General features: G+C 37.7%; 1 protein-coding gene across 1 annotated transcript in view; it reads right to left on the bottom strand.

The window, feature by feature from the left end:
• Nucleotides 1-27461, bottom strand: part of GLIS3 (GLIS family zinc finger 3) — a 114759-nt gene that overhangs the window by 3694 nt on the left and 83604 nt on the right. Inside the window, exons 6-8 of the mRNA XM_053932828.1 lie at nt 14919-15060; nt 10714-10873; nt 4213-4391 (exon numbers count right to left, since the gene is read on the bottom strand). Coding sequence (XP_053788803.1) covers nt 4213-4391; nt 10714-10873; nt 14919-15060 — 481 coding nt within the window. The remainder of the gene's footprint in view (nt 1-4212; nt 4392-10713; nt 10874-14918; nt 15061-27461) is intronic.

Raw genomic sequence — 27461 nt, 5'->3', positions numbered from 1 at the left:
TGTAGGTGCCTGTGTCTTCAGACACCTCTCCTGAGAGTGGTTTTTCATGGTTGAAAAGAATCACCAGTACAATACAGGTGCTGGGCGAATTGTTGCAGATTTCCAGCACCTGCACTATCTTCTGTCTACAAATGCATATTTCATTGGCATACAACAGCATCTAGATGGGAAGTTGTCATTCCAGTCTCCAAGTCAGGATAGTTTCAGATTTATGGAATGGTGATACATAAAAGATACTGCAAACTAATGAAAGGAAAAGAAGAGCTTCACTCCTACAGCTCTCGGAGGCATCTAATATCAATTCTGAACATTCTACACAGCAAAAGGTATTGTGAATTTCGTAAGAGCAAGAAAAGGGACTATTTAGTCAATTATGTAATATTCACTGATGTAATAGAAAGCCCTCTCTGACATTACTGTGTATGTTGAAAATCACTCAGAACAAATAATGAAACTTGAACTGTAGACGATGTTCTTCCAAGAAAAAGACATTTCACAATACAAGTAGCTATTAGATACAAGAAGGCTGTCAGTCTCGGATCTCATAAATATTTCTCTCTAAAGGATAGTACTCTGAGATCACCATGATCTTTTAAGATGTTCAGGCTTTCAGAAACTGTCTGTTTAGAACTTGTTTTCTTCAAAAAGCTTTTGGGCAATGAAACTCTTTCTTCCTTGATATAAGCAATTTATATAGAACTGACAAGCTTAAGACTACATATTGAGGCAGATTGTCACCATAGTCTACTAGCAGATTGAGCTGAGGTGGCTATAGTTACAGCACTTTAAATCTTGAAAAGGTGGGTTATGAACTGCAGGAGATAGAAATTAACAGAACTTCCCACAGCCACTTGTTGTACACATAATAGTATGGTGCAGAGATAACTCCATGGTGTTTTTCTGCATTGTAATGAATTGACCAAGGAAGTCAGCAATCTTTGTATTGGTAGTGGGAAAATATAAACTCTTCAAACATCTGCTTTTGAGAGAGAGAGAATTTAGGCAAGCCCTTAAGGCACACAGGACAATGCTTTCAGTGTAGCATACAGGATGAGACAGCCGTGCTTAAGCTGGAAGGAGTACATTCTGACAAAATACCTCGTATAGTGATGACAGGTTACTTGATCTTCGAAAAATCATTTAATACCCACATTGTGGGTATTGAATTGCACTGTATTAAATCTTGCAATACTAAAAAAAAAATAAGTTCAGTCTACAGTGTTGTCATACTAGTTTTAAGTGCAAAATTGTTTAGAATTTGAACTTTGAGTTGTTATCTGTGTACAAATAATTCTTGTCAGCAGCGTCTATTTTCAACATAAGCTTTCCTAGGAGAGTGAGGCACTAAGTATGGCATAGGTTTAAGGTCCAAGCCCTTGAAAGTCAACCATTTTTTGATCTCAGAAGATAGTATTAACCTGTACCTTAAATTTGGACATGTAATAGTCCAATAATAATGGACATCTCAATACAAATGTGACATTCACTCAGATGAGGGTCTCTACTGGGCTGCCTTCTTTGAAAGAATGACGACTCATATCTTTTGTCCTTTTAAATCCTCTTTGGACTGTAGGAGAGGGAGATGGGAACACAGTAGCATTGTTTTGGCCTGCCCTGAAGAGCAGATGCCCAAGGAGATATGAAGGCTGCTGCACAAGCTGGTGTAAGACCTGTGTGGAGCAACAATTAATCCAGGGTGATTTGTGAATCTCTGGAAGGCCGGACTCTTTGGAAAGTCTTCTACTTTGGAGCAATTGGTTGCGCTCCCAGCTTCTAGGATTCCTAAAACTCCCATGGCATGCGAGGAAGAAGGTGGTAAAGCCATCTGTATAACTGAAAGACAATTTTTGTTCTAGGCAGAAAGACAGACCTTAATGTCTCAATGCTTTTCAAGATGACTTCTTGCCAAATGTTCAGAAAAAAGGGAGTTAAGTAAAATATTTTGTACTGTGGAAATAGAAGCCTTGCACTAGAAATTTAGTGGACCTGTTCTGGCATGTTTTCACGTATGTCATATGACAACTGTATATTAAGAAATTTCACTGTGTACTCTGTTGGCTATACATTATTAGTGAAACTTCTGTCAGAGAATATAGAAAGCCAACTATAACTGCTTATGTCTGTTAGTAAATTTCAGTTTCTTCTAGTACTGATCAGTGCTGTAAAGTGTTTTCTCTACTTTGTGGAGAAAACCACCTGCCCCAGATTCTGCTTCTCTGAGGCCAGTACAATATGGAAGTGTAACAGGATTGGCACTTTCCTTTCTCTCCTTCACATTTATGAACTCAGGAAGATGCCTGTTTCCTCTCTTTGCCTAGAGAGACTGCTTACATCAGTGGAAGAAAATAAAAGAAGCCTTGTGTTGTGGTTTGACACTGGCCTAACGCCAGGTACCCACAAGAGTCGCTCAGTCACCCTTCCCTGCTATAGCTGGGCAGCAAAGGGAAAAAAGGAAAAAAATTAACAAAGGGTTCATGAGTGAGGTAAGAGTTGAGAGAAAACACTTCTAGGGAAAAACAGACTCAACTTAATGTTGCAAAGAGAAATATATTACTAACAGAATCAGAGGAGGATAATGAGAAGTAAAATAAGCCCTTAAAACACCTTTTCCTGCCCAGACCCTCCCTCCTTCCTACCAACAGCACAGGGAGACAGGGCATGGGGGTTTTGGTCAGCTCATCACTAAAACTTTCTTCTGCTGCTCAGGGAGAGGAGTCCTTCCCCTGTGAGACTGTGGGGTCCCTCCCACAGGACAAAGTTCTCTATGAACTTCTCTTCATGGGTCCACTCTCACAAGCAGCAGCCAAACCACACCTGCTGCAATGTGAGTCCCTCCCACAGGCACACAGTCCTCCCAAAACTGCTTTGGCATGGGTCACTCTTCCACAGGGTGCAGACCTCCAAGGACAGGCTGCTCCCTGCTGGAAGCAGGGTCCCCTCTCTCCACCAGATCTCCCACTGAATCACAGCCTCCTTCAGGCATCCACCCACTCCAGCATGGGCACCTCCCCCATGGGCTGTGGGTGGATCTCTGCATCCCCCATGGATCCCCATGGGCTGCAGGGGCACAGCTGCTTCTCCATGGTCTGCACCACGGCCTGCAGAGAAACCTTGGCTCCAGCACCTGGAGCACCTCCTGCCCCTCCTTCTGCACTGGCCTAGATGTTGCCATGTTGTTTCCCTCACATGTTCTCACCTCCTCCCTTTCTCTGACTAGAAGCAAAACTGTGGCCACTTTGTTTTGATTTTATTCTTAAATATATCATCACAGAGGCATTACCAACCTCATTCCTTGGCCCAGTTTTGGCCAGCAGCATGTCCATCTTCAGAGCCATCATAGATTGGCTCTGTTGGACATGGTGGAATCTTCCGGCAGCTTCTCACAGGAGCCATCTTTGTGGCCCCTCTGCTACCAAAAACCAGGCTGTGTAAAACCAATACACCTTGCTCTTCCCAGGATGTTTTCTATATTTACACTTATAATTCTCAGGAAGCCTGATCAATAAGCAGAATCCTAAGACCTTTAAAAGTCCAGTCTGCTATGTACCTTGTGTCTGTAAGTATGGCAAATCATATATTTAAACAGTTGAGAGGAAACAACAATATGCTGTCAACACACTCCTGAAATGTTAAGGTAATTAGCATTCAGTCTCCACCAGCTAGGAAAAACAAACAAACAAAACAACCCACAAGCTTATGATTTTTTTCTTTGGCAACAGAAGAAATACACAGGATTGAAGAGAGAGCGAGAGGTCTTGTAGAAGATGATTACACAGCACAAGTGGGAACACAGCTGCAAGAGTCTTCCATGCTTACACAAGAAGAATTCTCCATTTCCCCACAAGTGCAAGGGACAAAAATATCCTACTTCTTGAAAAGCAAGTTAACACTTACATGCTAAATCAGGACGGATAAGAAGTGTAATATTAGAAAATTAAAAGTCATCACAGAATTTTTTTGCCATTCTGTGTCAAGAGCAGCACTGAAAATCAATATGAAGAGAAACATGTAACTCCATACCAGGATGAATAACAACTAGCTAAGGTAAGTATTTTAAGGAAGTCTGAAGGCAGGGTTCTGAAGGCTACCTCCCAGGATCTTTCAAGGAAAAGTACCTTAACAGTATCAGTGCCTGTCCCTGAAGTGCTTAATTTGAAGATAAGCAATAGCAACAAACAACTAACATCAGTGATAAAGGTTCTTCCTTCTTACCCTGGATGTGAAGGGCATTTGGCTGAAAAGAAGAGCTTTCTGCTGGTTGATATGTCTTCAGATGCATCCCTGCAAGCTGTGGAAGCTGAGGAGGTTGTGGAGTCTGTCTCTGCATCATGGGATGTTGAATAGACATTTTGGGGGGGCTGATGTGATGAGAAGCAGCTGGAGCAACAAACCTAGAAGTTCAAAACCACAAAACTGTAAGATCTCCAACACATTAGAGCTAAAGATTCTTTTTACTTTATTTAGATCAGTTTAGTTATTTGAAAGATACAGACTTCCAAAATAACAGTGTGCTGCCCAAATAGAGATGTCATATTTTTAAATGCTGACATATTATTAGACTTGACATCTGGGACATCAGCAGGCTGAATTGCCCCTTATTATAGAAAACTATTTTTAACCCACTCCTCCTGTGTGTGTGTCTAAGCCATAACTGGAGGAGATGCCTCAAGGGAGACCTGATTTTGGAGGCACTGCCAGCTGTTTATTGTAAGCCTTTGTATCAATTTTATTTATCAATAAATAGCTGTTCTTGCTCACTGACAGTGAGATATCAGTTCAGGTCACTGGCCACTGAGGTGTTAGGTATTACGTTCAGGACCAGGTTTCATGCTCTAGAAATCTTTGTATGTTACATAGAGCTATTTGAAAATAAACAATCTGATGTCAATATAATGTAAGGGGAAGTGTTAAATTGCTTCCAGAATCTGACCACATCAAAATGTTGATTTGGATTCAAATTATAAACTTACAAGCCTGGCAGAGGAGAGAATGCTTGAGAACAAATCCGATGGTGCAGCTGCCACAGAGGTTCATCATATCAGAGGTGTGTTTTGCACAGCTCTGTCACTACTGGTACTATAAGAATACATACTACTTTTGAAGATATTATAAACAATAGTTTTATGGAATTTAACTTTTTACTGTTTTTTTCTGCATTTCCTTAAAACTACATACCTCAAAGTACATTACAGATAGGTCATGCAATCTTCTTTGCAGACAGAAAGCTAGGATTTTAAGAGCTTCTCTTTGTGCCCCAAACCACCCAATAGACTGATGGGATCTGGCTAGTTAATGAAAGCTCTGGAATGGCTCTGGGCCACTTTTTCATCAATGAGAGGAGAGCTGGAAACATTCCCAAACCCCAAAAATAGACCCATGGTATTTCTGCAAGAAGGTGAGTGGAAAGTGACGTGTTAAGTCTTGTTGCAGATCAGCCTGTCTCTCCACCACTAAAAATAAGCTGCAAGTCTCTTGAGGAGGAATACCCTTCTCTGTATGCTCAGTGGCTGCTGCTAGGAGGGATCAGTGCCTGAAGTTAACACAGTCTGCCAGTGTTCTAAACTATGGATCTGGTCCCTGTTGTCCTGAGACTGGACCTCAATATACTAGATGACTTTTTTTTTTTTTTTTTTTTTATCTAATAAAAAAGCATGTTTTTTCTAAAGAAGTGTTAAGGAAGTTTTTATCACACCCTGAATACAATAGAAGGTGCAACTCCAGTAGCAGTTCTACAGAACACCTCTGGGCAGGGTCATCATACAGGTTATAACTGTATTTAAATACAAGTCATTTTATGCTGCAGCTAAGAATCTGTATCTGCCACATGTTATCTCTATGTGATTTTGACTTCATTTGAAAGGTATTTACTAAATTTCTGGTGAATCATAATCTACATTTGGAGTGCAAAAAGTATCAAGATGAACTTTGGATGTGGTACTGACTATTCAGTTTTCTGTGAGAAGCACATTTTTTAAGCATATTAGGTAGAGTTTGTATGGTCCTGGTGCCAATGTGATATTAACATATTACTTCAGAAATACTGTATAAATGGAGGAAATAAAGATGTTACTAATGAGCTATTGAGTCTTTAATGTGTCAAATATTTCATTGTTCCAGATAACAGATGCAGAGTAGACTGAAAAGACATACCAGGGAGAAAGAGAACAAAGCATGCACATATTTCACAATAATACTATTGTACAATTTTTTTTAGAAAGAGAAATCAGTAGTTATATTGTGATAAAAATATCAGAAGTTTTTAAAAAGTGCTGTAACTACCTGGTTATATGCCTCCTGAGTAATAACTGGAGTTAGTTTTTTGTATAAGAGTCACATAGAAAGACTGTTATCTTCTGCCAGAGATTGAGAGCCAAGCACAGACAGTTTTTAAATACTATAATTATTTTAAAAATCATGGAATCCTTTGTGTTTTCAGAATTAATTTGGGAAAATTAATTTCTGAAAAAATATTCTAACCAGTAGCCACTAACAGGAAAAATCCTTTTCAAAACTCAAAGTGGAAAGCACAGTTTTACAGATTTACCTTTGATTTAACATCCGAAAAACTTTCTCCCAATAATAATACACTATATTTTACAGCCAGACAGAATTCCTTTATAGTAGACATAAGTGGTCTTTATAATTATTTATAAATCACCCTGGCCTACCCATATCCACGTTATAGTTATCTACTTTTCCTTTCCTTCTGCTTAACAAAAGAGAAACTTGTACTTGTCACAGCCCAGATTTGTCTCTGAACAAATCTCATTATATTCCTGGGAGAACAGCAAATTTAATTTTGTTCCTGAAACACTCAGGACCAGCTTGTAACCACTTGGAAACTGCAATCAAGAACTACAGTCAAGCCCAGGTGTCAATTCAATCAGGAATCAGCCAGATTTACAGAAAGTTACCCTTTCCTATGCCTGATAGGTGTAAAATCCAAGCAGAAATGTTTCTGGAGCCATGAAGAAAATTTTTCTTTTCCAGTTTTAGCTGTGAAAAAGCGTCTTGCTGGGGAATGACTAGATTTGGTAGTAAGCAAATGAATAAGTTACCAAAGCTTACCTTTTTTGATGAGATTAGTTAAAATGCCACATACAAACGGGTTTTGATAATGACCAGGACTGGTCATGACCTCATGCAAAAAGAGATTTTACTCTAGGATTTGTTTACTGGAGCTGGCCCAATCAAGAATCACTACAACTACATGCACAACCTAAGAAATGTGTGGAAAAGGAAGGGAAGAGGAAATCTAAGAGATATAATATACAGTATAAATTGTGTATTTATATAGTACTTTCATTTAGTTTGTTTTACCATGGTTGGCCACCTACAAATAAACCCTTGGTGCAGTGGGGAAGCAATCTCTTATGTCTCTGTAGCAAAAATATATATAAGATGTTTCTTCACCTAGAAACCCAAGCACTTTGCAACTCCTCAATTTATTTCACTGCAACCAAGTATTTTTTAAAAATGTTTAAAATATTTTTCTTTATATATTGAAAGAAAGGAAACTATACCTGCTTATAAAAGACATAATTTGCCTACCATTAATACATGCTACACTATGGCACAAAATTCTACTAAAATTAAATATTTGAGACAGGAACTATGTAACTATGTTGGATGAAGTTCTGTCTTCATTCTTTTTTCTTTTTTCTCAGTTTTGCAATGTAAATTAAAACATATGTCACCATTCAGACAAAATGAATCCTTATGGTTGCTACAGATATGTTGCTGAAGTGGAAATTGAATATTAAAGCTGAAAACCTTTATTTATTATTTTTTTCAGAGGCCATAGTTTTCTTTGAACAACTTGTAAACATAATTTATTGGGTTGCTGCTCTTTTAGCTGGCAAGTCCTTTTTGCTGGGCTTCAGCAGTTTGGGAACATATCCAGATGTCATGCAGTTCACACAATAAGGTGATCAGGCTTTCATCTCGCTGAGCTGAAGGTTTGGCTGGACAGAGGACTGAACTACAACCTCCCTGTAAGAGGCTGCTGTCTCCAACAGTGTCCTGTACAGTGCTGTGCTTTCTGACAATGTTAGATGAAGAAAAAACTATGATGATGCCTTCCTGAATGCCTTTTTATTTCTAGGAAAATCCAGAAAATGTGGGATGATGTCTCCATTCTCTGCTCTGACATTCTCTCTGTGAACTCATGCTCACTGAACTCACTCCACACCTTATGCTGTGTCTTAGTGTCTTTACAGATCTTCAGTCCGCTGTCAGTGAAGGAACTATTCTGTTGTAACACAGCATTGTGAAATCCAGCATATTGCACTATAAGGTAGTCCGGCTACCTAACACCGACAATCACATAAATGTGCTTTAAAAACACATTTAAGGAAAGTGCACCTTTTGCCAGGAACAAAATTGAAAAAAAAAAAGATGTTTTCCCCGAAGTTATGAATATATTCATTTGACCAAAATAACAAAAGCCAAATTTTTTACCTACCTATGATGCATGTTTCTCTCCAATGATTTCTCTGCTACAAGTTTGGTGGGTGTTTGGGGGTTTTTGTTTGTTTGTTTGTTTGTTAGGTTTTTTGTTTGTTAGGTTTGTTGTTGTTGTCTTTTTTTGTTGTCTCTTATTTTTTTTAAACGAATGTGATCTTCTTGCATAACAGAAATATTTTGGGCAAGAAAACCAAAATCTAGCTGAAAGCAGGGATGGCAGGAAGAACAAACAACCCCTCTGATCAGTACCTCATCTTCTCTTTGGTGAGAAGATGAAAGGAGAATTTAAGTGGAATTTAGAGCGGAATTTTAGGAAGGAAGCTGTGAGCAGCCACCTCAATATACAGACTCCCTGGAGGGAGACTATGTAGCTTTTTATAAAATCTCTCAGTATTTTCTGTGCCTATATTGTATCACAGAACTAAGTTTCTTGCAAATGTGGCGAAGAGGAAAAAATGCCTTTGGGAAAAAAAACCAAAACAAACAAATGAACAAACACAAACAAACAAAACCACCAAACAAACAAATAAACAAACAAAAACCTGTGAGAAAAATTCCAAACTTTGCTAGGTTTGCTTTGAAAAGAGGCTGCAGCCAGGTGGAATTCTGTAACAACAACTCCCAAGTAAAAAGCAACAAGACAAGAAGGAAACATCCTCAAGTTGTGCCGGAGAAGGTTTAGACTGAGTAACAGGAAAAGCTTCTTCACAGAAAGTGTGGGCAGGCATTGGACCAGGCTACCCAGGGAAGTGGTGGAGTCACCATCCCTGAAGGTATTTAAAAGACATGTGGATGTGTGGCACTTAGTGCATGGTTTTGACATTTATACCTATAACAACTATTAGTGTGTCCCTGCCTGTCACCTCATGCTCTGGCAATCATTGGGTATGGATGGACAGGCCATGCATTGAAGAGAAAACTATACTGGAACAGAAGAGCCTGTGTGCCAGGTAAGAGAGCATGGACAGTCCCAGAGGTGTGCACAGAGGGCCAGAGCCAGCACGAGGGAAAAAGACCAGGATCATGAGGGCAGGAGTGGGAAGGAAGGAATGAACCAAGTAGAGCCCTAGTGATCATGAGGCAGTAAGCTCCATTTCAGACTGATGCACAAAAAGCTCAACAACTCCCAGTAGCTCCAGAACTGGCTGAATTCACATGTGAAGTCTGAAATAAAAATGTACTTTCACCTGCTGTTAATTTCCCAAGATATCATGTTCTTCTGTCTTCCTGATACAAGGCAGAGTGAATATTGCTTTTATCCAAAGAAATTATGCTCATTTACCAGTAATTGAAATCTAGTGAATGTTGTTTTCAGGTTTATAATTGGGGATTTTGTACTATTCAAGTTACTGTCATATCTGTCACTCATGAAAATTAAATACAGCAATTTATCACTTAGAGCACTGAAAAAGAAATTTAAAAATAATGTTTCAGTATCCATGAACAGATAGTAAGAGTTTAGTATTTAGCGTGATGATGTTATCTTCCTGACTTTTCCACTAAAAACCATTTACTTAGGCTTCTTCAGACTTGTGATTTGGTAGACTTCTGGTTCAATGAACTAAGATTTCCACATCTGTAGTACCATACACTGTCTAAATCATTGGAAAGAGTGCTGAAAATAATTTAGGGAATGTCTGATGATGAAAATCAAAACACATCCGAGCAATTGATTTTTATGTCACTGAAATATCTAAAATCATAGAATTTACCATACCTAACCAGCATATAATAAACGTACATAACTGTCATAAAATAAACCAAAAACTAGTGAAATAAAAATTTGTTCATTATCTGTTGTTCTTCATAAAATGGCAATTAAAAAAAAAAGGCAACGTCTTCCTTCAGAAATGCTTAATATTGGGAAAATATTAACAGAATATTACTCTTTTCCCACAAGTAATCAGAAACATGAATCTCAGGGCCCCCATTCTATAACGTATGGCTGTGGTCATCTGAAGTTCAGTGTGCCAGCTAGTATCATTTTCCTTGTTTGGGCCCTTCATTGGGATCAAGAAGGGATTGGAGGAAGTCTCTGAAATGGAGATGGATGGAAAATCTCCCTCTCAGACTGGAATAACACAGTCCATTTCACCTCTCCTCCTGATAAACTCCTACCCAGAGCAGTTGTTAGGCCAGGGCTGCCACCAGTGCCTCTCTGTGCACCAACAACTGTATTTCCTCCCATCCTGGCAGCTCTGAAGACAGTCCACCCTCGGGCTTAAGCTGGGAAGCACAGGCTCTTACCTCTCTGAGTCTGCAGCTGCAAGAAGAGGTATCTGGGGAGGATGCAGAGGACTGCCCTGTATGTTATGTCCTGGGGAAGAGTGGCTGCTGGGGTGGGACAAGGACATTGCCCTAGCTGCTGTTCCACTTTGATTTATTTGTGTGCTGGGGATCACAGCTGCTGAAAGTAAAAGAGAGAAATAATACTCATCAGATAGGAAACAACACAGATAACTGAGCAAACAACAACAATATTCATAAATGACCAAACACCAACATGCAACCCCTCCTGTCAAGCTGTAGTGCCAACTCTTAGCAACTAAGAAAACTAAGAGTTTTATGATGTATTGTTTTCCATACAAAGGGAAGAAGAAGACCCACATGAAAATAAGTAAGTATTCTTTTTTGCTTCCAAATGACATTTCCATAAAACCAGACATGAATGATCACAGCCATGCTTATTGTCTTGGAATTTTTTGTCTGAATAAGGCTGCAAATGTACTATACTTTTCTATTGTAGAAGAAGTGTCAACATTCCTAAGATCTGTATTTTTAGAACTAGTGAACAGAAAAACAGTTTCATAAAATGTGAAATGCTTTCTACATTTTCCTTCATCTGCAAAAATTACAAATTTCTTGAAGAGCATTATTGCTATCACTGGCCCAGATTCCTCAGTAATACATACAAAAATTTTAACAGCTTAATAATTTTCAATGTGTTTTCTCTTGTATTGTTTCCAATAAGGAAAGGTTCCTGCCTGTTTCCTTACTGACTAAACAGAAAGCAATACAGGACTTAGTTCAAATGTCTTAATTAGTTGATCCCAAATCCTGTAACCTTATTTTCTGGTAACCCCTTTAAAAAAAAAAAAAAAAAAAAGTTTAAATCAGACTAATTTAAATTTTTGTATCTCTGAAAATCCAGTTATCCAACTATTTCTACTGACATTTGTGTCAGGTAGCTTATGCTGATGTTGACTGGCAGACAAATACATTCTCTTAAATATTTTATGAACACAGAGAATCAATTAGATAGTCTGTCTAAAAGATAAAAATTACCTCTCGTGTTTTCTGTTGTATCTTCCTGTCTCTTAAAAAAAAAAATTGTTCAGGCCTACGTTACAGAGTAAAATTCTACCTATAAAATTTACATTATGATAGTAAATATGTTTGAGCTAATGATTTGAGTTTCTTGATAAAATCCTAGAGTTTAAACTGGTTCCCCTGGGGGCACTGTCACCAGTAAAACATCTCTCTAGGCTGAAATATGTCCATGGATGCTGCAATCCTAGCAGAAGAAAGACTGCATTAGAGATAGCCTCCCCATAGATCAGTCTCTAAGGAAATGATTGCACAGGTCATAATTTTCTCATTCACAGGTGTGAATTTTGCTACAGAAGATAAAAAGGTGGAAATTCACCTCATCTCCCAAGTCCTCAGCCTGGTTTTGGAAAGACTCTATTAATCCTTACAAGCCCAACTTTGTGAAACACTGGATATTCACCAAGCTAAGACAGAGTTAAGAAAACACTCAGGAGTCTAATTATGCTGTAGCCCCATTAACAAGCAATCCTGGACATCTTTCAGCTGGTGGAAATGGCCAGATGACATACAAGAAACCACTTTGTGAATAAAAACATTCAATACAGATGCTGCAGAGGTAATGTCAAAGATTAGCGGAAGTTGACACTGGTGGTCAAAGCTGGAGGAGTGGAGGCTGACCTTGGTGCCAGGCTCTGCTCTTTGCTAATTTCTGTGTGGACCAGAACCTACTAATCACAACCCAAGTGACAACAGATAACTGACAGTAGAAGACATCCCAAATCTTAAAGAGGAACAGAGGAGGCAGATCCCGCAGGAAGATGAGACGTCACTTAAAACAGCAGAGTAACTCTCAAAGAAGGAGCTGAGGACATTTTCTTACTAAGACGGGAATTTTTTTTTTCTCTTTGCTCATGCACCCCAAAAGTTACTTTTTCTATGTCTGTCTCACAGCATAGCATCAAAACAAGTACAGAAGATAAAAACAAAGGAATGAACTTTTGAAATTCTTATTTTATATTACATGCAGCACAGAAGAAAATACTGAAAAAAAACCAAGCATGCATTTTGACAGCAAAAGCAGAGAGAATATTTAATGAATCAGGACACTGCAACAGAAAGCCCTGATTGTCTAAATAAAAAGAGACTATTTAAATTATTCCTTGGCAAATGTTGCCATTTAAATAAAATAATTCCCTGCCTGTTGGATTTATTTCATTTGTTCACATAGTATATTATCCTGCAGCATCCTGATGAGTAGTTAATGAAACAATTTATTTCAACTGGATCAAGTAGTTGTCAAAATGGAGTGACACCGCTCTATGTCTGACCTAGTACCCTCTAACTGATGTGAAACAACACAAGTGAATAGAACTACAATAACTTTGCCAAGTGATAGATAGCTGGGAAGACATGTAAGAGAAAGTAGATTATTACTTACACAGAGATTAATGCTGATAAGAGTATGTTGATTAACTACCGTAAAAATTTAATTACCATAAAAATTGCCATATAATACGAAGCAGTGCCAGGAGAAAAATTACCAAAACACATTATTATATCAAAGAAGGTTCATAGTTAGTAGTGCTGCAAACATCAAATATTGAAAGACAATGCAGGAATGAGAGAAAGTAATGCCTCAGTCTCAGAAGCTGTCTATGAAACATCATGATGGCAATTGCCAGCTGAGGGCTGGCTGGAGGCAGCAGCTTTACTCAGCTTGTCATGGGCAGAAGTTTGTTCAAGCCACTGCCAGCCTGTGTTTGGACTGACCCAGCAGACAGGGCTGGACATTTAAGTATAGCCTGGAAGCTAGGGAGGAGTGCTCAAGAGATTGTTGTGGCCATCTCCTGTGAGAATATCCTCAATTTCTGAAGTCTGACACACTGTCTCATCGCAGCTTCCATTCTGTCCAGGAACTTGAAAAGAAAAGGAAAAGCTGAGTCTTTGTTATCTCTCAGTTTTGCATGTTAGACTTGGTAAAACCCTAAATAATTTCTTTTAAATCTCAACATTCCTCACTCTCCAACTCCCTCTCAATCCACAATATAAAATAAACAACTATAACCAACTACATGTTCCCAGAGTTTCTCTGGCCAAAATCACAGTTTTAAAATCTGAAATTTCCCTTTTCTTTCACATGGCAAATGTCACACTCAGCCTGTACTCAGACTAAGGCATTTAAAATTTAACAGCATACAAGTAATACCAACTACTTAATAAACTAGATACAATCAATCACAGCTTTAAATGTCCTGATTTTTGTTATATAAACCTACATCATCACTAAGTATTATGTGACTCACAGCAGCCTTGACAAAAACACGAAATAGAATTGCTAGCTTTACAAACCTCTCAGTAAAAGAAAACCACTTACTGAAGTGGCCACTTCATATAATGTAATTTTCATCACTGCAGATAACATCAATGAATCCAATTCATTCACTTCCTATGCCTGGTTCTCACTTAAAAGTTGATGCTAAAAGTCATAATGCATTTTGCCTGAAAGTTAAAAACAGAGGCCCTCACAACTACTAAAATATTGCATTAAAAATGTTAACATCCTGCCCTTTGCCCTCTCTAGCTTTAAGGTTTATTATCACTCATAACTTACTGATAGTTTCAAATTTTTTTTAAATGTTAACAAAAAATTGTACATGTAGGTAAGTATGGCGAAGGTATTTTAGTAGGAAAATCTCAGATATTTAACTGAAACAATGCAATAGGATTATTACATTCATAGTGTAAATGTGTTTATTGTATATTTATAGTCAAAATATGTGAAGTCATAATGCAGCATTTCAGTTCCTTAATGTAGATCAATTGAAAAACTGGTATGTGATCCATGAATAAGGCAGAGGAAAAATACTGTGATTTTAAGTGAAGTAATGTATTCAAGATATCTACAAGGAATGGTAGAAGTAAATTGGTAGCAGAATCAAATGCCCATAGAGCAAAAATATCCATCTATGTTGCATTAAGTCTTTTCATGGGTATAGCATGATTGCTTCTCCTTCCCTCTGAAAAACATATAAAAACATGTTCAAAATCTGTCTTTTTTTACATTGCTTTTCATATTCTATCCTTATGAGATATGGATTTCAGAGTACATTCTGCTCTACAAAATGATCCCTAATATTAAGTAAGGAATAATACAGCAGCTTTTTATCTGTATTATTTTATACCTGGGTATATTACAGAAGCAGGCCGTGGGGAGTGTCCCATGGTATTATCTGCAGCATCATGTGGTGACAGGGCTGGCTGGAGGGGCTGGATTGCAAGGCAGTCATTCAGGATGTCTTGGCCAATCTCTGAGCTTGATCGCAACTAAAAAAACAAAAAAATAAAAAAGGAGAAATTATAACAAAAGATGGACATGGACAAAAGAAAGGAAATAATCACAAAAATCTTTAAGACAGTGAAAAATTACAATAAAGAAATGTTGAGGTTAGAGAAAGAAATGGAGCACAATCAGAAACCTTCTCTTTTAAATCATCATTAATACCTTCCTTTCAATCTAGCAGGCACTTTTTGAATCTGAGGAAGAAAACACTTCCAGATTCTTAACAATTCTTAGGACAAGCACTGCTTGTACAGGTAGGATCTTGGACAGAAGGACTTCAGTGTTCTTTTGTCACACACTGCAAAAGAGAGGAGTGGCCTAGTTAATGGGTATTGAACATTTATCAAATGTCTGACATGCTTGCACCGGGGGTACTATAATGAATACAAACGAATACAAATATTTTCATGCTGGTTTAATGCCCTAAACTACCTCACCATAGGACCAGAAGAGCAAAGGTGCTCATAACACTGGAAATGAGTGACTGGGAACAACCACTTATGAGAGGTAATGTACAGGCAAGTGGAAATAGGACCACTTCAATATAGATTAAAGTTGTCTTGAGACACCATTCTTAAACAGACTAGGACTCTATTTGTTTCACATTACTGCAGAACTGAGAGTGCTCTGTCCAGTAATCCTAGCAGCATGCATGGCCACTTGCCTGATACCTGACCCACCAACAGCAAGATCTGGCTGATCACCAGAAATTTCACTCTAGAAACAGTTAATAAACAAATTCATAAAAAGTGTTTTCCTTTTGATGAAACTGGATGGAGAGTCTCCCTGTGAGACTGCAATAAAATGCAGTAAAAAACTACCAAAAAAAAAAAAAAATATCAAGACCAAAATAAGAAAAAGGAGGAAAGTCTGATGCAGCATCCTAACAAGGATGGTGCAGCTGTAATGCCAAACTGCACCTGAGGTTTAGGACAGGTTATGGATGCTGGTGCAGGATGCTGTCTGGATGCTGCTGCTGGGACTGATGCCTGTCCTGATCTCCTGCCTGATGTTAATGTTATAGATAACAAAAATTTGCCTGTTCCTTAAAGTCATTTTGATTGATGTATTCATTTAAAAGCCTGGAAAATTAAGGTCTGTGCTTACACACATGTGGGCTACTGCAGTGGCTGAGATGCTCATAAATATCCTGTCATGTCATCCAGATTCATGCAGCATGATGGAAAGAACCCTGACCTAGTGCACTTGGATGAGCTGCACTTTCCCAAGAAGAAAATCTCAAAGAGGTCACTCTTGTTTGGTGCCATGGGGGGTGAGCAGGTAACAGTTAACTAGAAGATAGCCTAGCACCTCTAAACAACTCCTAAGGAGAGGAAGAGGAACCACAAGACAAACACAAGACAAATTTCTGCACATACTATACTCAGAAATGAATCACAGAACGGTCTTAATTTGAAGGAGCCAAGTTACAACACCCCTGCCACAGGAAGAGGCACCTTCCACTAGATCAGGCTGTTCAGAGCACCATCCAACCTTGCCTTGAGCACCCCAGGGATGGGGCGAATGAAGAAAGAAGAGGAAATGATTCTTAACACATAAAAACATAAAAAGACTCATTGCCACAAGATGACCCTTGTGCCACGAAATGCTGATAAACACTCAAATTACTTTTGATAATATGCACTACTGTATAACCATAGCAACTGAGTGGAGGGTTGGTCTTGCACATCATAAGCACCCAACCCTGTAGCTGGAGATACTATATAGTCTGTGATACCTATGCACACACTCTGCGTGCTGGAGACTTCTTCTCTTAAAAACTTAACCAGCCATTATTAAGCCCAAAAGTACACTACCTCTGTGGGGTACATTTGTTATTCTAGAATTGTAGGAAGGGGGAGAATGGATGGGGAAGAGGGAGAAGGGAAGAAATACCCTGACAAATTATTTTGTTGGTTATCCAAGATTTACAATCTGTTGGAAGTACAAATGTTTCTTCCACTTAGGCACATTCCATTGTTTGCTATCATCCAGTTATTGTGCTGGGTTTCCTGCTATCACTAGTAACACAGCTTTTTCATGAAACTCAGTGCTTGTGAAATTAAATGTCAAATATATCCTAATTAAAATCCTTACAGTTACATTATTAATAAACCTTATTTATTAATAAACCTTATTTATTAATAAACATTATTAATAAACCTAATTTAAATTTCTATGGAATCTAAAGTGAATATAATATGAAAAATCTGGCTTTATAAAAGAATCAGGGTTCTATCATACAGAATACACAATCACAGAAGATGACTGTGTAAAGTTGTCTGAATTTTTTTTAAGTAACAGATAAATTTTCTACATCAAATAGCACTCATGGATAAAACAGTGAGAAAAACAAGAAGAGGAGAGTTAAGTATTTACACATTAGTTACAAGAATTAAGTAGTTTTTGTAAAATAAAATAGGCAACCACCTATTTTACAGATTTTTCTAATCTGCGCTGTTCAGGAATCTTGCATTCGCATATCCTTTGATATTTAGAACAAATCTATCCTGTCAATCTGTGCTGGCATAAATTTTCTGGCTTTTCAAAACTTATAAAAATGAAGAAAACCTAGGATCATCAACAGAAAACCAAAAATAGAGAAAGAAACACTGTGAGACAGCTGTAATCTGATTTCTGTGGATAGTTCTTATTTCATGCATTTGCTATTGTTGATTAGTATTTACAATCACAAGGGCTAGAAATACAATCACAAGTCAGAAAAGGGCATAATCCCACACACTCTCAGTCAAATATTTTTTACATATTTCATAGAAAACTTAATAACTTTTTAAATTTAATTAAGATTTTTAACTGAAAACATCATCTTGCATTTTGACAAATGCAGGAAAATCAGGGCTATGATTCTTCTTTAGTATGTCAAGAAACACAGAATAGACAATGAAAAGACAAATTATCTTAAAACCAAGTAATATCCACAAACCATTCACTGCAACTGTAAAATTTTATCTTCGGTTAAAAAGGCTATAAAGGAAAAATAATAATTGACCAGCTATAACTGCTACCATCCATTTCTTGCTCAGTTCTAACAACATTGCATTTCTTTTCCAGCCTGGACTGTAGACCTACCATCCAAGTGCAAAAAGAAGTTGGCACTCTTTGACTTCTATATGAATTGTATCCCAGCACAGATCTCCCAGCACTGTGACTGAAATACGTCACTTCCCCATGATCATCTTGCTCCTTTTCATGATCACTCAGCTGAGCAGCAGTACAATTGTGCTAGGATTGAAAACTTGGCAATCTGTTTTTGAGAACCGTATGGCCATAAAGTTACCTCACTGAGTGGTGAAATCAATAACTGACAAGTCTGACATTGTGAGCACAGCCTTTTTCTGTGTGCTGTAATGCAACATAAATTTATGGCTGACCAAAGTGCAAATTAACAATCAATTGCTCTGCTCACTTAAAGTATTATTTGTTCCAAATAATAGTTTTTGAATTTAATAGCTCCATTTTATGGTAAGACTTGTGAAGTTTTGTATTTGGAAATACAGAAGCACTTCCATTATCACAATGTGGCAGTTTTTTCTAATGTACAAAACAAATAATACTTCAGTCATGGTTTACAACTTCCGTAAAATAGTAGAAGGGTGTAAGATTCTTATTCCCCAGTTTTCAATTTCATTATATTTGAGTTCAAAAGCAGAGGCATGTTGTTGATTTGATGTATGACATAATCCCAGAGAAAGTGTCTCCTTACAAGAAAAGATAATTTTAAATTTTTTTCTCTCATTAATGTGTGTTTTATCTGAGATCTACACCTTTATATACGACCTGATTAGTTTCTTCAGCATTGTTTCTGTATAAGAGAAATCAGACACCATCAAGGAAAACATATGATAGATGTTTTTATGAATACATTTCATAAGAAAAGAAGCAGTATAGCTTGAGAAATCTTAAAACACACAAAATAGTTCAGTAACTTCAAAATCTGCCTGTACATATTCAGATCAACTTGGTTAATTCTTCAGCAAAGTCTAGACACCTTCAGTCATTCAAACATGCCAGTAATCAAATCATAACATTTTAAATCTTGCTTACATAAACGTGTGCTCAATATATATGCATGTTGTGCACCTAGTAAAGTATTTACATATGTGAGACATTAGTTATAGTCTATTTATTTTTATGCAGGTTAGATATGCATCTGCCATGTCTAATATCAGACCAGAGAAAAAAAAACAAAAAAAAACAAAAACAAAAAAAAACAAAAAAACAAAAAAAAAAAAAAAAAAAAAAAAAAAAAAAAAAAACAAAACCACAACCACAACAAAACCTAAATACTGGTACATTTCATTGATAGGAATTTTTTTTACGTTAACTGTAATAGTTTTATAGATGTGTTATTATTTTGTGTATAAAGACAAGGAGGAATTTCTGCAATTCACATAGTCTGTGTATTAAGTTTACTAATGTCAAGTTCAAAGTAGGTAGTTTTTACTCATTTTCATTGTCTGTAATTTAAGCTGGCATTGCGAGAGCAAAGCACGACCTGTCTACACAGAGCCACATTGTACTAGCTTTTCTGAAGGAGTATCAGTAATTTAATATTTACTTGTACAGTTAGAGTAAAATTATGTCCTGCTTGTATCATGACATTGAGAATTATACAGATGTCACCATTTTAAGTTTAAAGCAATGTTTTAAGAAAAATTATGAGTTTATGAAGCAATGCTGTAAGACAGTATTTACTCATATTATGGTTTTTCTTGCTAGACACAGATCATCCTTTTATTCACAAAGATCAGCTTCAAGGTCCAGCACTTTCCTGCACAGTACTAAACCTTTCTGACAACAGACAATGACACAGAATCAGTAAAAATTGTCCTAATTCTTGCCTCTGGAGGCTACAGACATCTTGGGGCAATGAAGCAATGAAGACAGAAAGGATTTCTCTGTACCCTTTGTTTTCAGTGAGTCATCTTTGCAGGACTTCTAGAGGGAAATGTTCTACTAATTGTCTACCACATCTTTCAGATACGCCTGTGAGTGTGCGTGTGTGTGCGTGCTTGCGTGTATGTGTGTGTGTGCTACTTTTCCCTGCTTTTAGATCCCATTTCAATTAAACACTTGGCCAGAAAAAACAATAAAAATCAAGTTAAATTAGCCCACCTGCACAGCAGTGATGTTAGGTTCTATGCAAGAAATAGTTACTTTTGCTACTCTCAAACTTTTACTATATTGAACATTTAAGCTTAATATAAATATGGTTTCCATCTTCATGTTCTAGCATAGATCAGGAAAACACATCAAAAATGTGTCTTCAGTATCTTGCATTAAAAATCAAAAGTACCTGGAACCTACACAATTAGATAACTTTGGCAAATTTCAAGTCAAGAAGAAATTCTGATTTCAAAGCAATATTATAAGAGGAAGACACTGTTGTATTAAGATTGAGAACACTAAAATGAATTCTAAAATGTTTTTATTATATATAGAAAAGAGAGTTTTCTTTTGATTGGTATTATTCTAATTTGAGGAATATTTTGCATTAAATCATCACTAAAATAATACAGACCACCAAGAAGATCACTTTAAGAGAGAATTTACAGCTTGGACAGATCTGAAAAGAAACTTCTAAAAAAAAACCCCTGAGAATCTTACTTTAAAGAAGGGAAATACAGTTTGAGTGAGTGCAGTGGCTTTTTTCTAAAATAAACAAAAAACCCACAGTCCAATTGAAAATTGAGAAGCAGTCATACAGATGTTTGAACACATACACACAGAGAGACACAGAAACAGACATACACACACACATATATTACCTCTCTTCCTGTCCCACATCAGGTTGTATCAAATCTGAAATGTTATACAAATTATACCTATGGCCCTTTTTATTTCATCCTCTTCTTCAAGCAGTTCCAAGAGGCTTGTGGCTGATTTTTATGTGAACATCAGTCTAATAGCTGACCTGTTCAATTCAAAAAGCAGGAAAAAACCTACTGTTTTGTACCAGGCTGATTTGGGGATATAAATATCATACAATATTGCTAAGCATCAGTTTTTCCAAGTAAATGCAGCCTGACATACAAAACATTTGTACTGTAGAATTATTTGCTTTCCCATTCTGAAAATACATCTGTTCGGCAAATTTTCACTTCATGAGAGGAAAAATGTATAAAATAAACACATACTTATCCATCAGGTGCTTCATTTAGCACAAACATATTTTTCTCCTCATCACAGATTACTGAAAATTGCCATGGTAATCTGTAGATTAATAATGTCAGCAATTGTTTATACAGAAAGAGGTTTTCAGATTTAATTTGTAATTTTTTTTCTTTAACTGCAGCATCCTTTACATAACACTGGCCTTCATTTTAATATTTAATTCTGTATTTATCTCCACTTGAACCTCAATGCATGCATATACCAGGTCATATATGAAAATACTCTCTTCAAAATAGTATCTTGAAGAGAGTCTAGGACTAGATCTGAAAAACTCTACCACTCTACTATCAAGAGGTCAAAATCATTAGCCTTCAGCCATATGATTTTTACTTTTGCAAAGATTCCTCAAGGCATTCCTGTACATTTTCATTGTCTGTGAGTTGTCGTTTAGTGTGCTACAGGGCATGATACCAACATCAGCCAGACAGGAATTTTCCAACATGGTTTTGACTATTAGAGAACAGGCATTCTTTAGTGCAGTGCACTGGTCACTCGGGGGATCCTTCCTCCAGCAGTGTCCTGAACATCATGTAAACAGAGTGTTAATCATACACACCAATCACACATTCTTCAGCTATCCCCACTGGCTAGATGTTTATGTATTTATTTTACATACTTGTACCCCTTATCAGAAGTCCTTATAGGTTCTCTGGGATCTTCTTTGGTGGTTTTCAACATTCTATGTCCTTTTTACATGCTCGACCCCCTTTTTTGTGAAAGTGCAATGTCCTTGTTTAGCATAATTTCTGCTTCATCAGCACAGCTGAGCTGGCATCCTGCTTGCATTTTGTGTGGCTTCAGTTTATCTAAATTACATCCTTCATCTGTTTCTCCAAGGCTGTGCTGTTCTATTCTCCTTATCAGAGTAAAATGCTGTTCTGTTCTACTGTCTTTATCAGGCGAGACAATGATGTGAAGTGCTGGCTAGGCTGGCACTGCAAACGTTCTGACTTTCTACTGCCCCTCTGATTGGGGCATTTCTGTGTCAGTCTGGGTTTTTTGTTCTTGTTAAAGTCATAATTCAACTTACAGAACAGTCTCACAAATTGCTGTGCCAGAGAAAGGGCAGAGCTCTGCATCACAGGGAGGAAGAAAAATGGGCAGATGAAGGCCCTCCTCAAATGGGCACTGCAAGTGAGGCCAATATATGGCTGCTTCAGGAGCAGTACTAAGGACTCCAAAATCAGCACCTGCCAATGCTGCTGCCCACATCCAGATCCAACAGTGTGAAATCACAGAGATCTCACCCTGGAACAGCAACCCGTGTTGAGGACAGTACTAAAGACTTGAAGGGTATTTGTGCTGGTGTCAGGGTGCTGAACTGCAACCTCCTAGGCATCCTATGCACAGTTTAAATCTTGCTTGCTCAGACCCTGGTATTGCTTAAGTAGCACAATGAACAATGCCGTGCATGCAAAGCCCAGACTGAAGTGTGACAGGTTAATGAGAATCACAGAATTAGAGAATCACAGAATCATTCAGGTTGAAAAATATTAGTATGATCACCAAGTCCAAGTGTATACCCAGCATTGCCAAGTCCATCCATGGACTCTCTCTACCAGGCCACCTAAAGAAAGAAAGATTCCTGCTCTATCAAGACCATGTTCATGTATATACTGTTGCAGGGAATGAAGACAAAGAGAAAAGGATATTGTTTGATATCAAAAATGGACCTGAAGAACATGAAATACTATGAGCATGAACTTTTTTACAGAATTTTGAGACAATCCGGGTTGTTTGTTTTTTTTTTTTTTTCCTGCCATGGGTGTTAATGTAATGAGGGTGACAGCACTTACTCTTTCTTTCTTATGCACTTTTCAACATGTCACACTGCCAGAGCTCACAGAAGTATAAACTCAGGACAGAAACCAAATGCAGAAAGGAATCAGTATATGGAATAACAAACATTAACCAATTAGCAAAATGAACCAACAATCTCCTGGTTATAAAATTGCCACAGCTGTCAGAGCACCATGAAAACCACTGGGGGATTTCAACTTTTCCTTCTCCCTGGTGAACAAAGTTCTAAATGTAGTGCTGGCAAAGCATATCCCTCACAATGGATCTTCCTTGAGAAGCATGCCTTGTGCATCCCACCACAGCACACACTACTGCCGCTGCAGTGGCTGGCGGGGGGCAGGGTGGTCAGCCACAGCCAGTGGTACATGGCTTTCAGAGCCTGTTTTCTGGTGTCTCACTGACCACACTCAAAAGAACTGGTCATTCCTAGCCTCAACAGTTTTCCAACAAATTGTATGATTAAATTCCTCAAACACTTCTGCCTGTTCGTAATCCCTTTTTGCAAACATGCCTTTCATGAAAAATTGCTGAACGACATTGTGTCTGATTTATATTTCATTCTGAAGACAGGAAGTAAAGGGATTGAAGCTGCAGATTAAAACACTCCTTACTGTATTTTCTTCTGCAGAATAGTTTCTTAGTTGCCATGGGCACTGCTCACTGACCCTGTGGTCCTGAATACACTTCTTTTTGCATTGGTGACATCTTTTAAGTGGACGTCATGGAGAAAAAATGAGAGAAAATATCCTTATTTTCAACTGCTCTCAAAGCAAGAAAATAGGTTTGCTTCTCTTTCAACCCATTCTCTCCTATTTGCAGTTTAAACAGTGAAATCTGAACTATGAGTCTGAATAAGGTCAAGCAAAAACTGAAAGACGCAGAAGCCACTTATCTCATATGGTAGTATGTTTGCTCCCCATGAGGAAGGTGTTCACAAACAGAATAGTTCTTCCAGATTAATATAGTCACATAAGGGAGACTGTCACTGGCTATTAGCATAGTGCCTGAATGACCTGAAACACCAGTGATGTAATGCTTGGGTCCTTGCCTCCCACCTTCCTCTCAATTAAACATTCTGAGTTAGAAAAATATTTTAAAAAATAATTCCTTTCATGCAAGAAACACAGTAAGCACTGTGCAACTTGAGTTGCAAAAAAAACACAGTAAGCACTGTGTTTCTTGAGTTGCAAAAAAAGCTTACTTCAAATACTGAGAAAGAAAGGAAAGAAAAAACTGGAAAGCCATCATTAAATTAACAAACAAAGGATACTAGCTTAAAAAAAAACCAAAAAAACAACAAACCCAGACACTCTTTTCTTCTTGTGTTATTCACAAAATCTAAAGGCTGGTAAAAAGATTTGGTTTTTTTCTGGAATGTTTAAACAAACTGGTAGTTTCATCAGTTGTGTTGTAAAATCAATATGTAGTCACAATAAAAACCCTGTTTCTACTGTACTGTAAAATAATTTAAAAATGAACCATCATGAAGTATGCAGCTCTGTAAGAGGCAAAGAGGTCTGTATTATTTTGAATAATATAATTGCTGACATAACCCACATAAGAGAAAGCGAGACAATCTCTCAAAACTTAATAGAAATTTCCATGTTAACCTTTTGAAAACACCTGTATGTCTTAGTTCTAGAGAAATACTGTTCAATAGGAGAACATCATGTCTTTAAGCAACTGGGTTTTTTCCCCATTTCTTGTTTTCATTGTAAGGTGGACAGGTTTATATATCATACTATAGGCTGGGCTGAGAAGTGTTTGAGAGCAGCCCTGTAGAAAAGGACTTGGGAGTGATGGTTGACAAAAAACTCAACCTGAGCTGGCAGTGTGTGGTCACAGCCCAGAAAGCCAAACGTGTCCTGGGCTGCATCCAAAGCAGGGTGGGCAGCAGGGCCAGGGAGGGGATTCTGCCCCTCTGCTCTGCTGAGACCCCACCAGCAGTGCTGCATCAGCTCTGGGGTCCCAGCACAGGAAGGATGTAAAGCCATTGGATTGAGTCCAGAGGAGGCCACAAATTTCATCAGAGGATAGGAGCACGTCCCCTACAAAGACAGGTTAAGGAAGCTGGGGCTGTTCAGCCTAGAGAAGAGAAGACCTCATAGAACATTCCAGTTTCTGAAGAGGGACTACAGGGAAGCTGGAGAGGGATTCTTTTTCAGGAATTGTATTGATAGGCAAGGGTCACTGGCTTAAAACTGAAAGAAAGTAGGTTTAAATTAAATGTCAGGAAGAAATTCTTTACTGTGAGGGTGGTGAGACATTGGAACAGGTTGCCCAGAGAAGCTGTAGATGTCCCATCCCTGGAAGTGTTCAAGACCAGGCTGGACAGGGCTTTGAGCTGCCTCATCTAGAGGGAGGTGTCCCTGCCCATGGCAGGGGCACTGAAATTAGATCTGCTTTAAGATCTATTCCAAGCCAAACTATTCTGTATTTTATATACATTATATGTTACAGGGCTCTAAGAGAGAAGAAGTGAACTTTTAGAAAAGGAATATAAAATAACTAGGCTTCAGAAGAATTCAATTATTAAGATCTGCCTCTAAAGGTGAGGATTTTATATTCCCTTTTTTCTAATATGGAGGTTGCACAGTGGGAGAAGACGATCTTCTATATTTATAGCATCTTCATAAGCAAGGGGGCTTCTGTAAAGCCCTCTCAGTTCAGATGGGAACCCTCATCAAGCTCAGCAGAGGCCACTTGGCAAGGGAATGCCAGTAATTGCTTTGGACAGATGATTTAAATCCTTATCCCATTGTTTTCAGTGTGCTCCACACCTAGTATAGACTGTCTGCTCTACTACTAGCCTCTACTACAGTCTGAAGTAGGAGTGGATATGGCTGAGGTGTCATACTGCCTGCTTCATCTTAGCAGTTGATCACCATTTTTATTATAATCAGCAATAGTATTCCAAAAACTTCCTACCATTGCTAGCTGATCAATCTTGGAAGAGCAATAAATGCAATGGGGAAGAAATCATGCATAAATTCCACCAGGATTAGAGAAACTCTGATTGCATTCTGTGCTTTATTCCTGCACAGCAAAATAACACCTGATAAAACTTCCTTCCAGTCAGATATCACAGGAACAAATGATGGAAGCATCCATCATGATTAGTGATTGGGATAATGTTTTGCTAACTTCTCAAGAGTGACTGTTCAGACATAATTTTACATTTACTGACCAATCTGTGTGAAAAAGAAAGATTATCAGGAACAAATAAATCAATTTAGAAGCCCTGCACGTAGCCCTTATGTCCTTCAGTCTCACCACTCCCTCCATTCCTTAGTGATTTAGTACATGTACCATGTAAATGACAATTTTTAAAAACCTCTATCATGTCTAGATCATTTTCAGAAATATCCTTTGGACTGCCTTTCCTGAAGCTATGCCTCTATGATATTTTATTTCTGGCAGAGAGAGTACAAAAATTTCTGTCTTGGAAAAAAAACAGAAAAATAAAAATAATTCCTGTGTTAGGCTAAAACTAAGTAGTGACCTAGGAGTATCACTGAGTGTCTGCTGAGGTGTTAACCTATCTGGTCAGTTGAATCCTTGTATAGGATACTCCAGACCCATTTGAATGATCTAAGATGGTATAGATTTACAGGACAGACAGCTTTTAGAGGCAGTTGTCAGGTAAGCATTCAGTACGTCAAAGCTTGTCTAAATAACAGATCTGACCCATAAATAATTTAAATAAAAAGACCAAAGACATGATCTGGTCACTATTAGAACTGTCAAGAAATCAAAGGCTGGTCAGATGAATGAGGAAATTATTTTGTATAAATCATTCTTCAATTCAAAGTCCAGACTAAGACTTTTTCATTCCCTTTAGCTGGTCTTGTTTATGCCAACTATTCAAATGATCTTTTCCTTTTTTTTCACAAATATGGAGCAAACTAGCTGTATCTTTAATTATTTCACTTTCTTTTAATTAAATAGAAACAATCTTTTAAATCTTTATTGGTTGTGGTGGTGTTTTGGCAGGACATATCAACTTAAAATACTGTTATAGATGAGAACAGTTATTTACTGGTATGGATAAAATTAAAACTATCTAAAAGCATAGCCACTGCATTGTTCAGTTGATAAGGTCAATGTTACTAAATTGATCTTGTCTTTGCCAAACAGCTGTACAAAACAGGAACTTTTTGTCCTTTTAAAATTATCTCTTATCTGTTTGAAAATGCACTTTTCAAAAAAAGAAAATCTTTAAGAAAGGCAATGAACATTGCAGATATTCATGACGAGATCTACAAAGCCAGTGGAGAGTCCATTCCCAGTGGGAATTGCACTGTAGTATTTGAAACTGAATCAAATATTTTCTTTAGATTTGCAAATACCTATTTCTTCAGAATGGCTGCTACAGAAGCAGCAAATTACT

The sequence above is a fragment of the Vidua chalybeata genome, chromosome Z (genome assembly GCF_026979565.1).
Source record: "Vidua chalybeata isolate OUT-0048 chromosome Z, bVidCha1 merged haplotype, whole genome shotgun sequence".
Taxonomy (NCBI): domain Eukaryota; kingdom Metazoa; phylum Chordata; class Aves; order Passeriformes; family Viduidae; genus Vidua; species Vidua chalybeata.
This window is presented reverse-complemented; position numbering and strand designations above follow the sequence as displayed.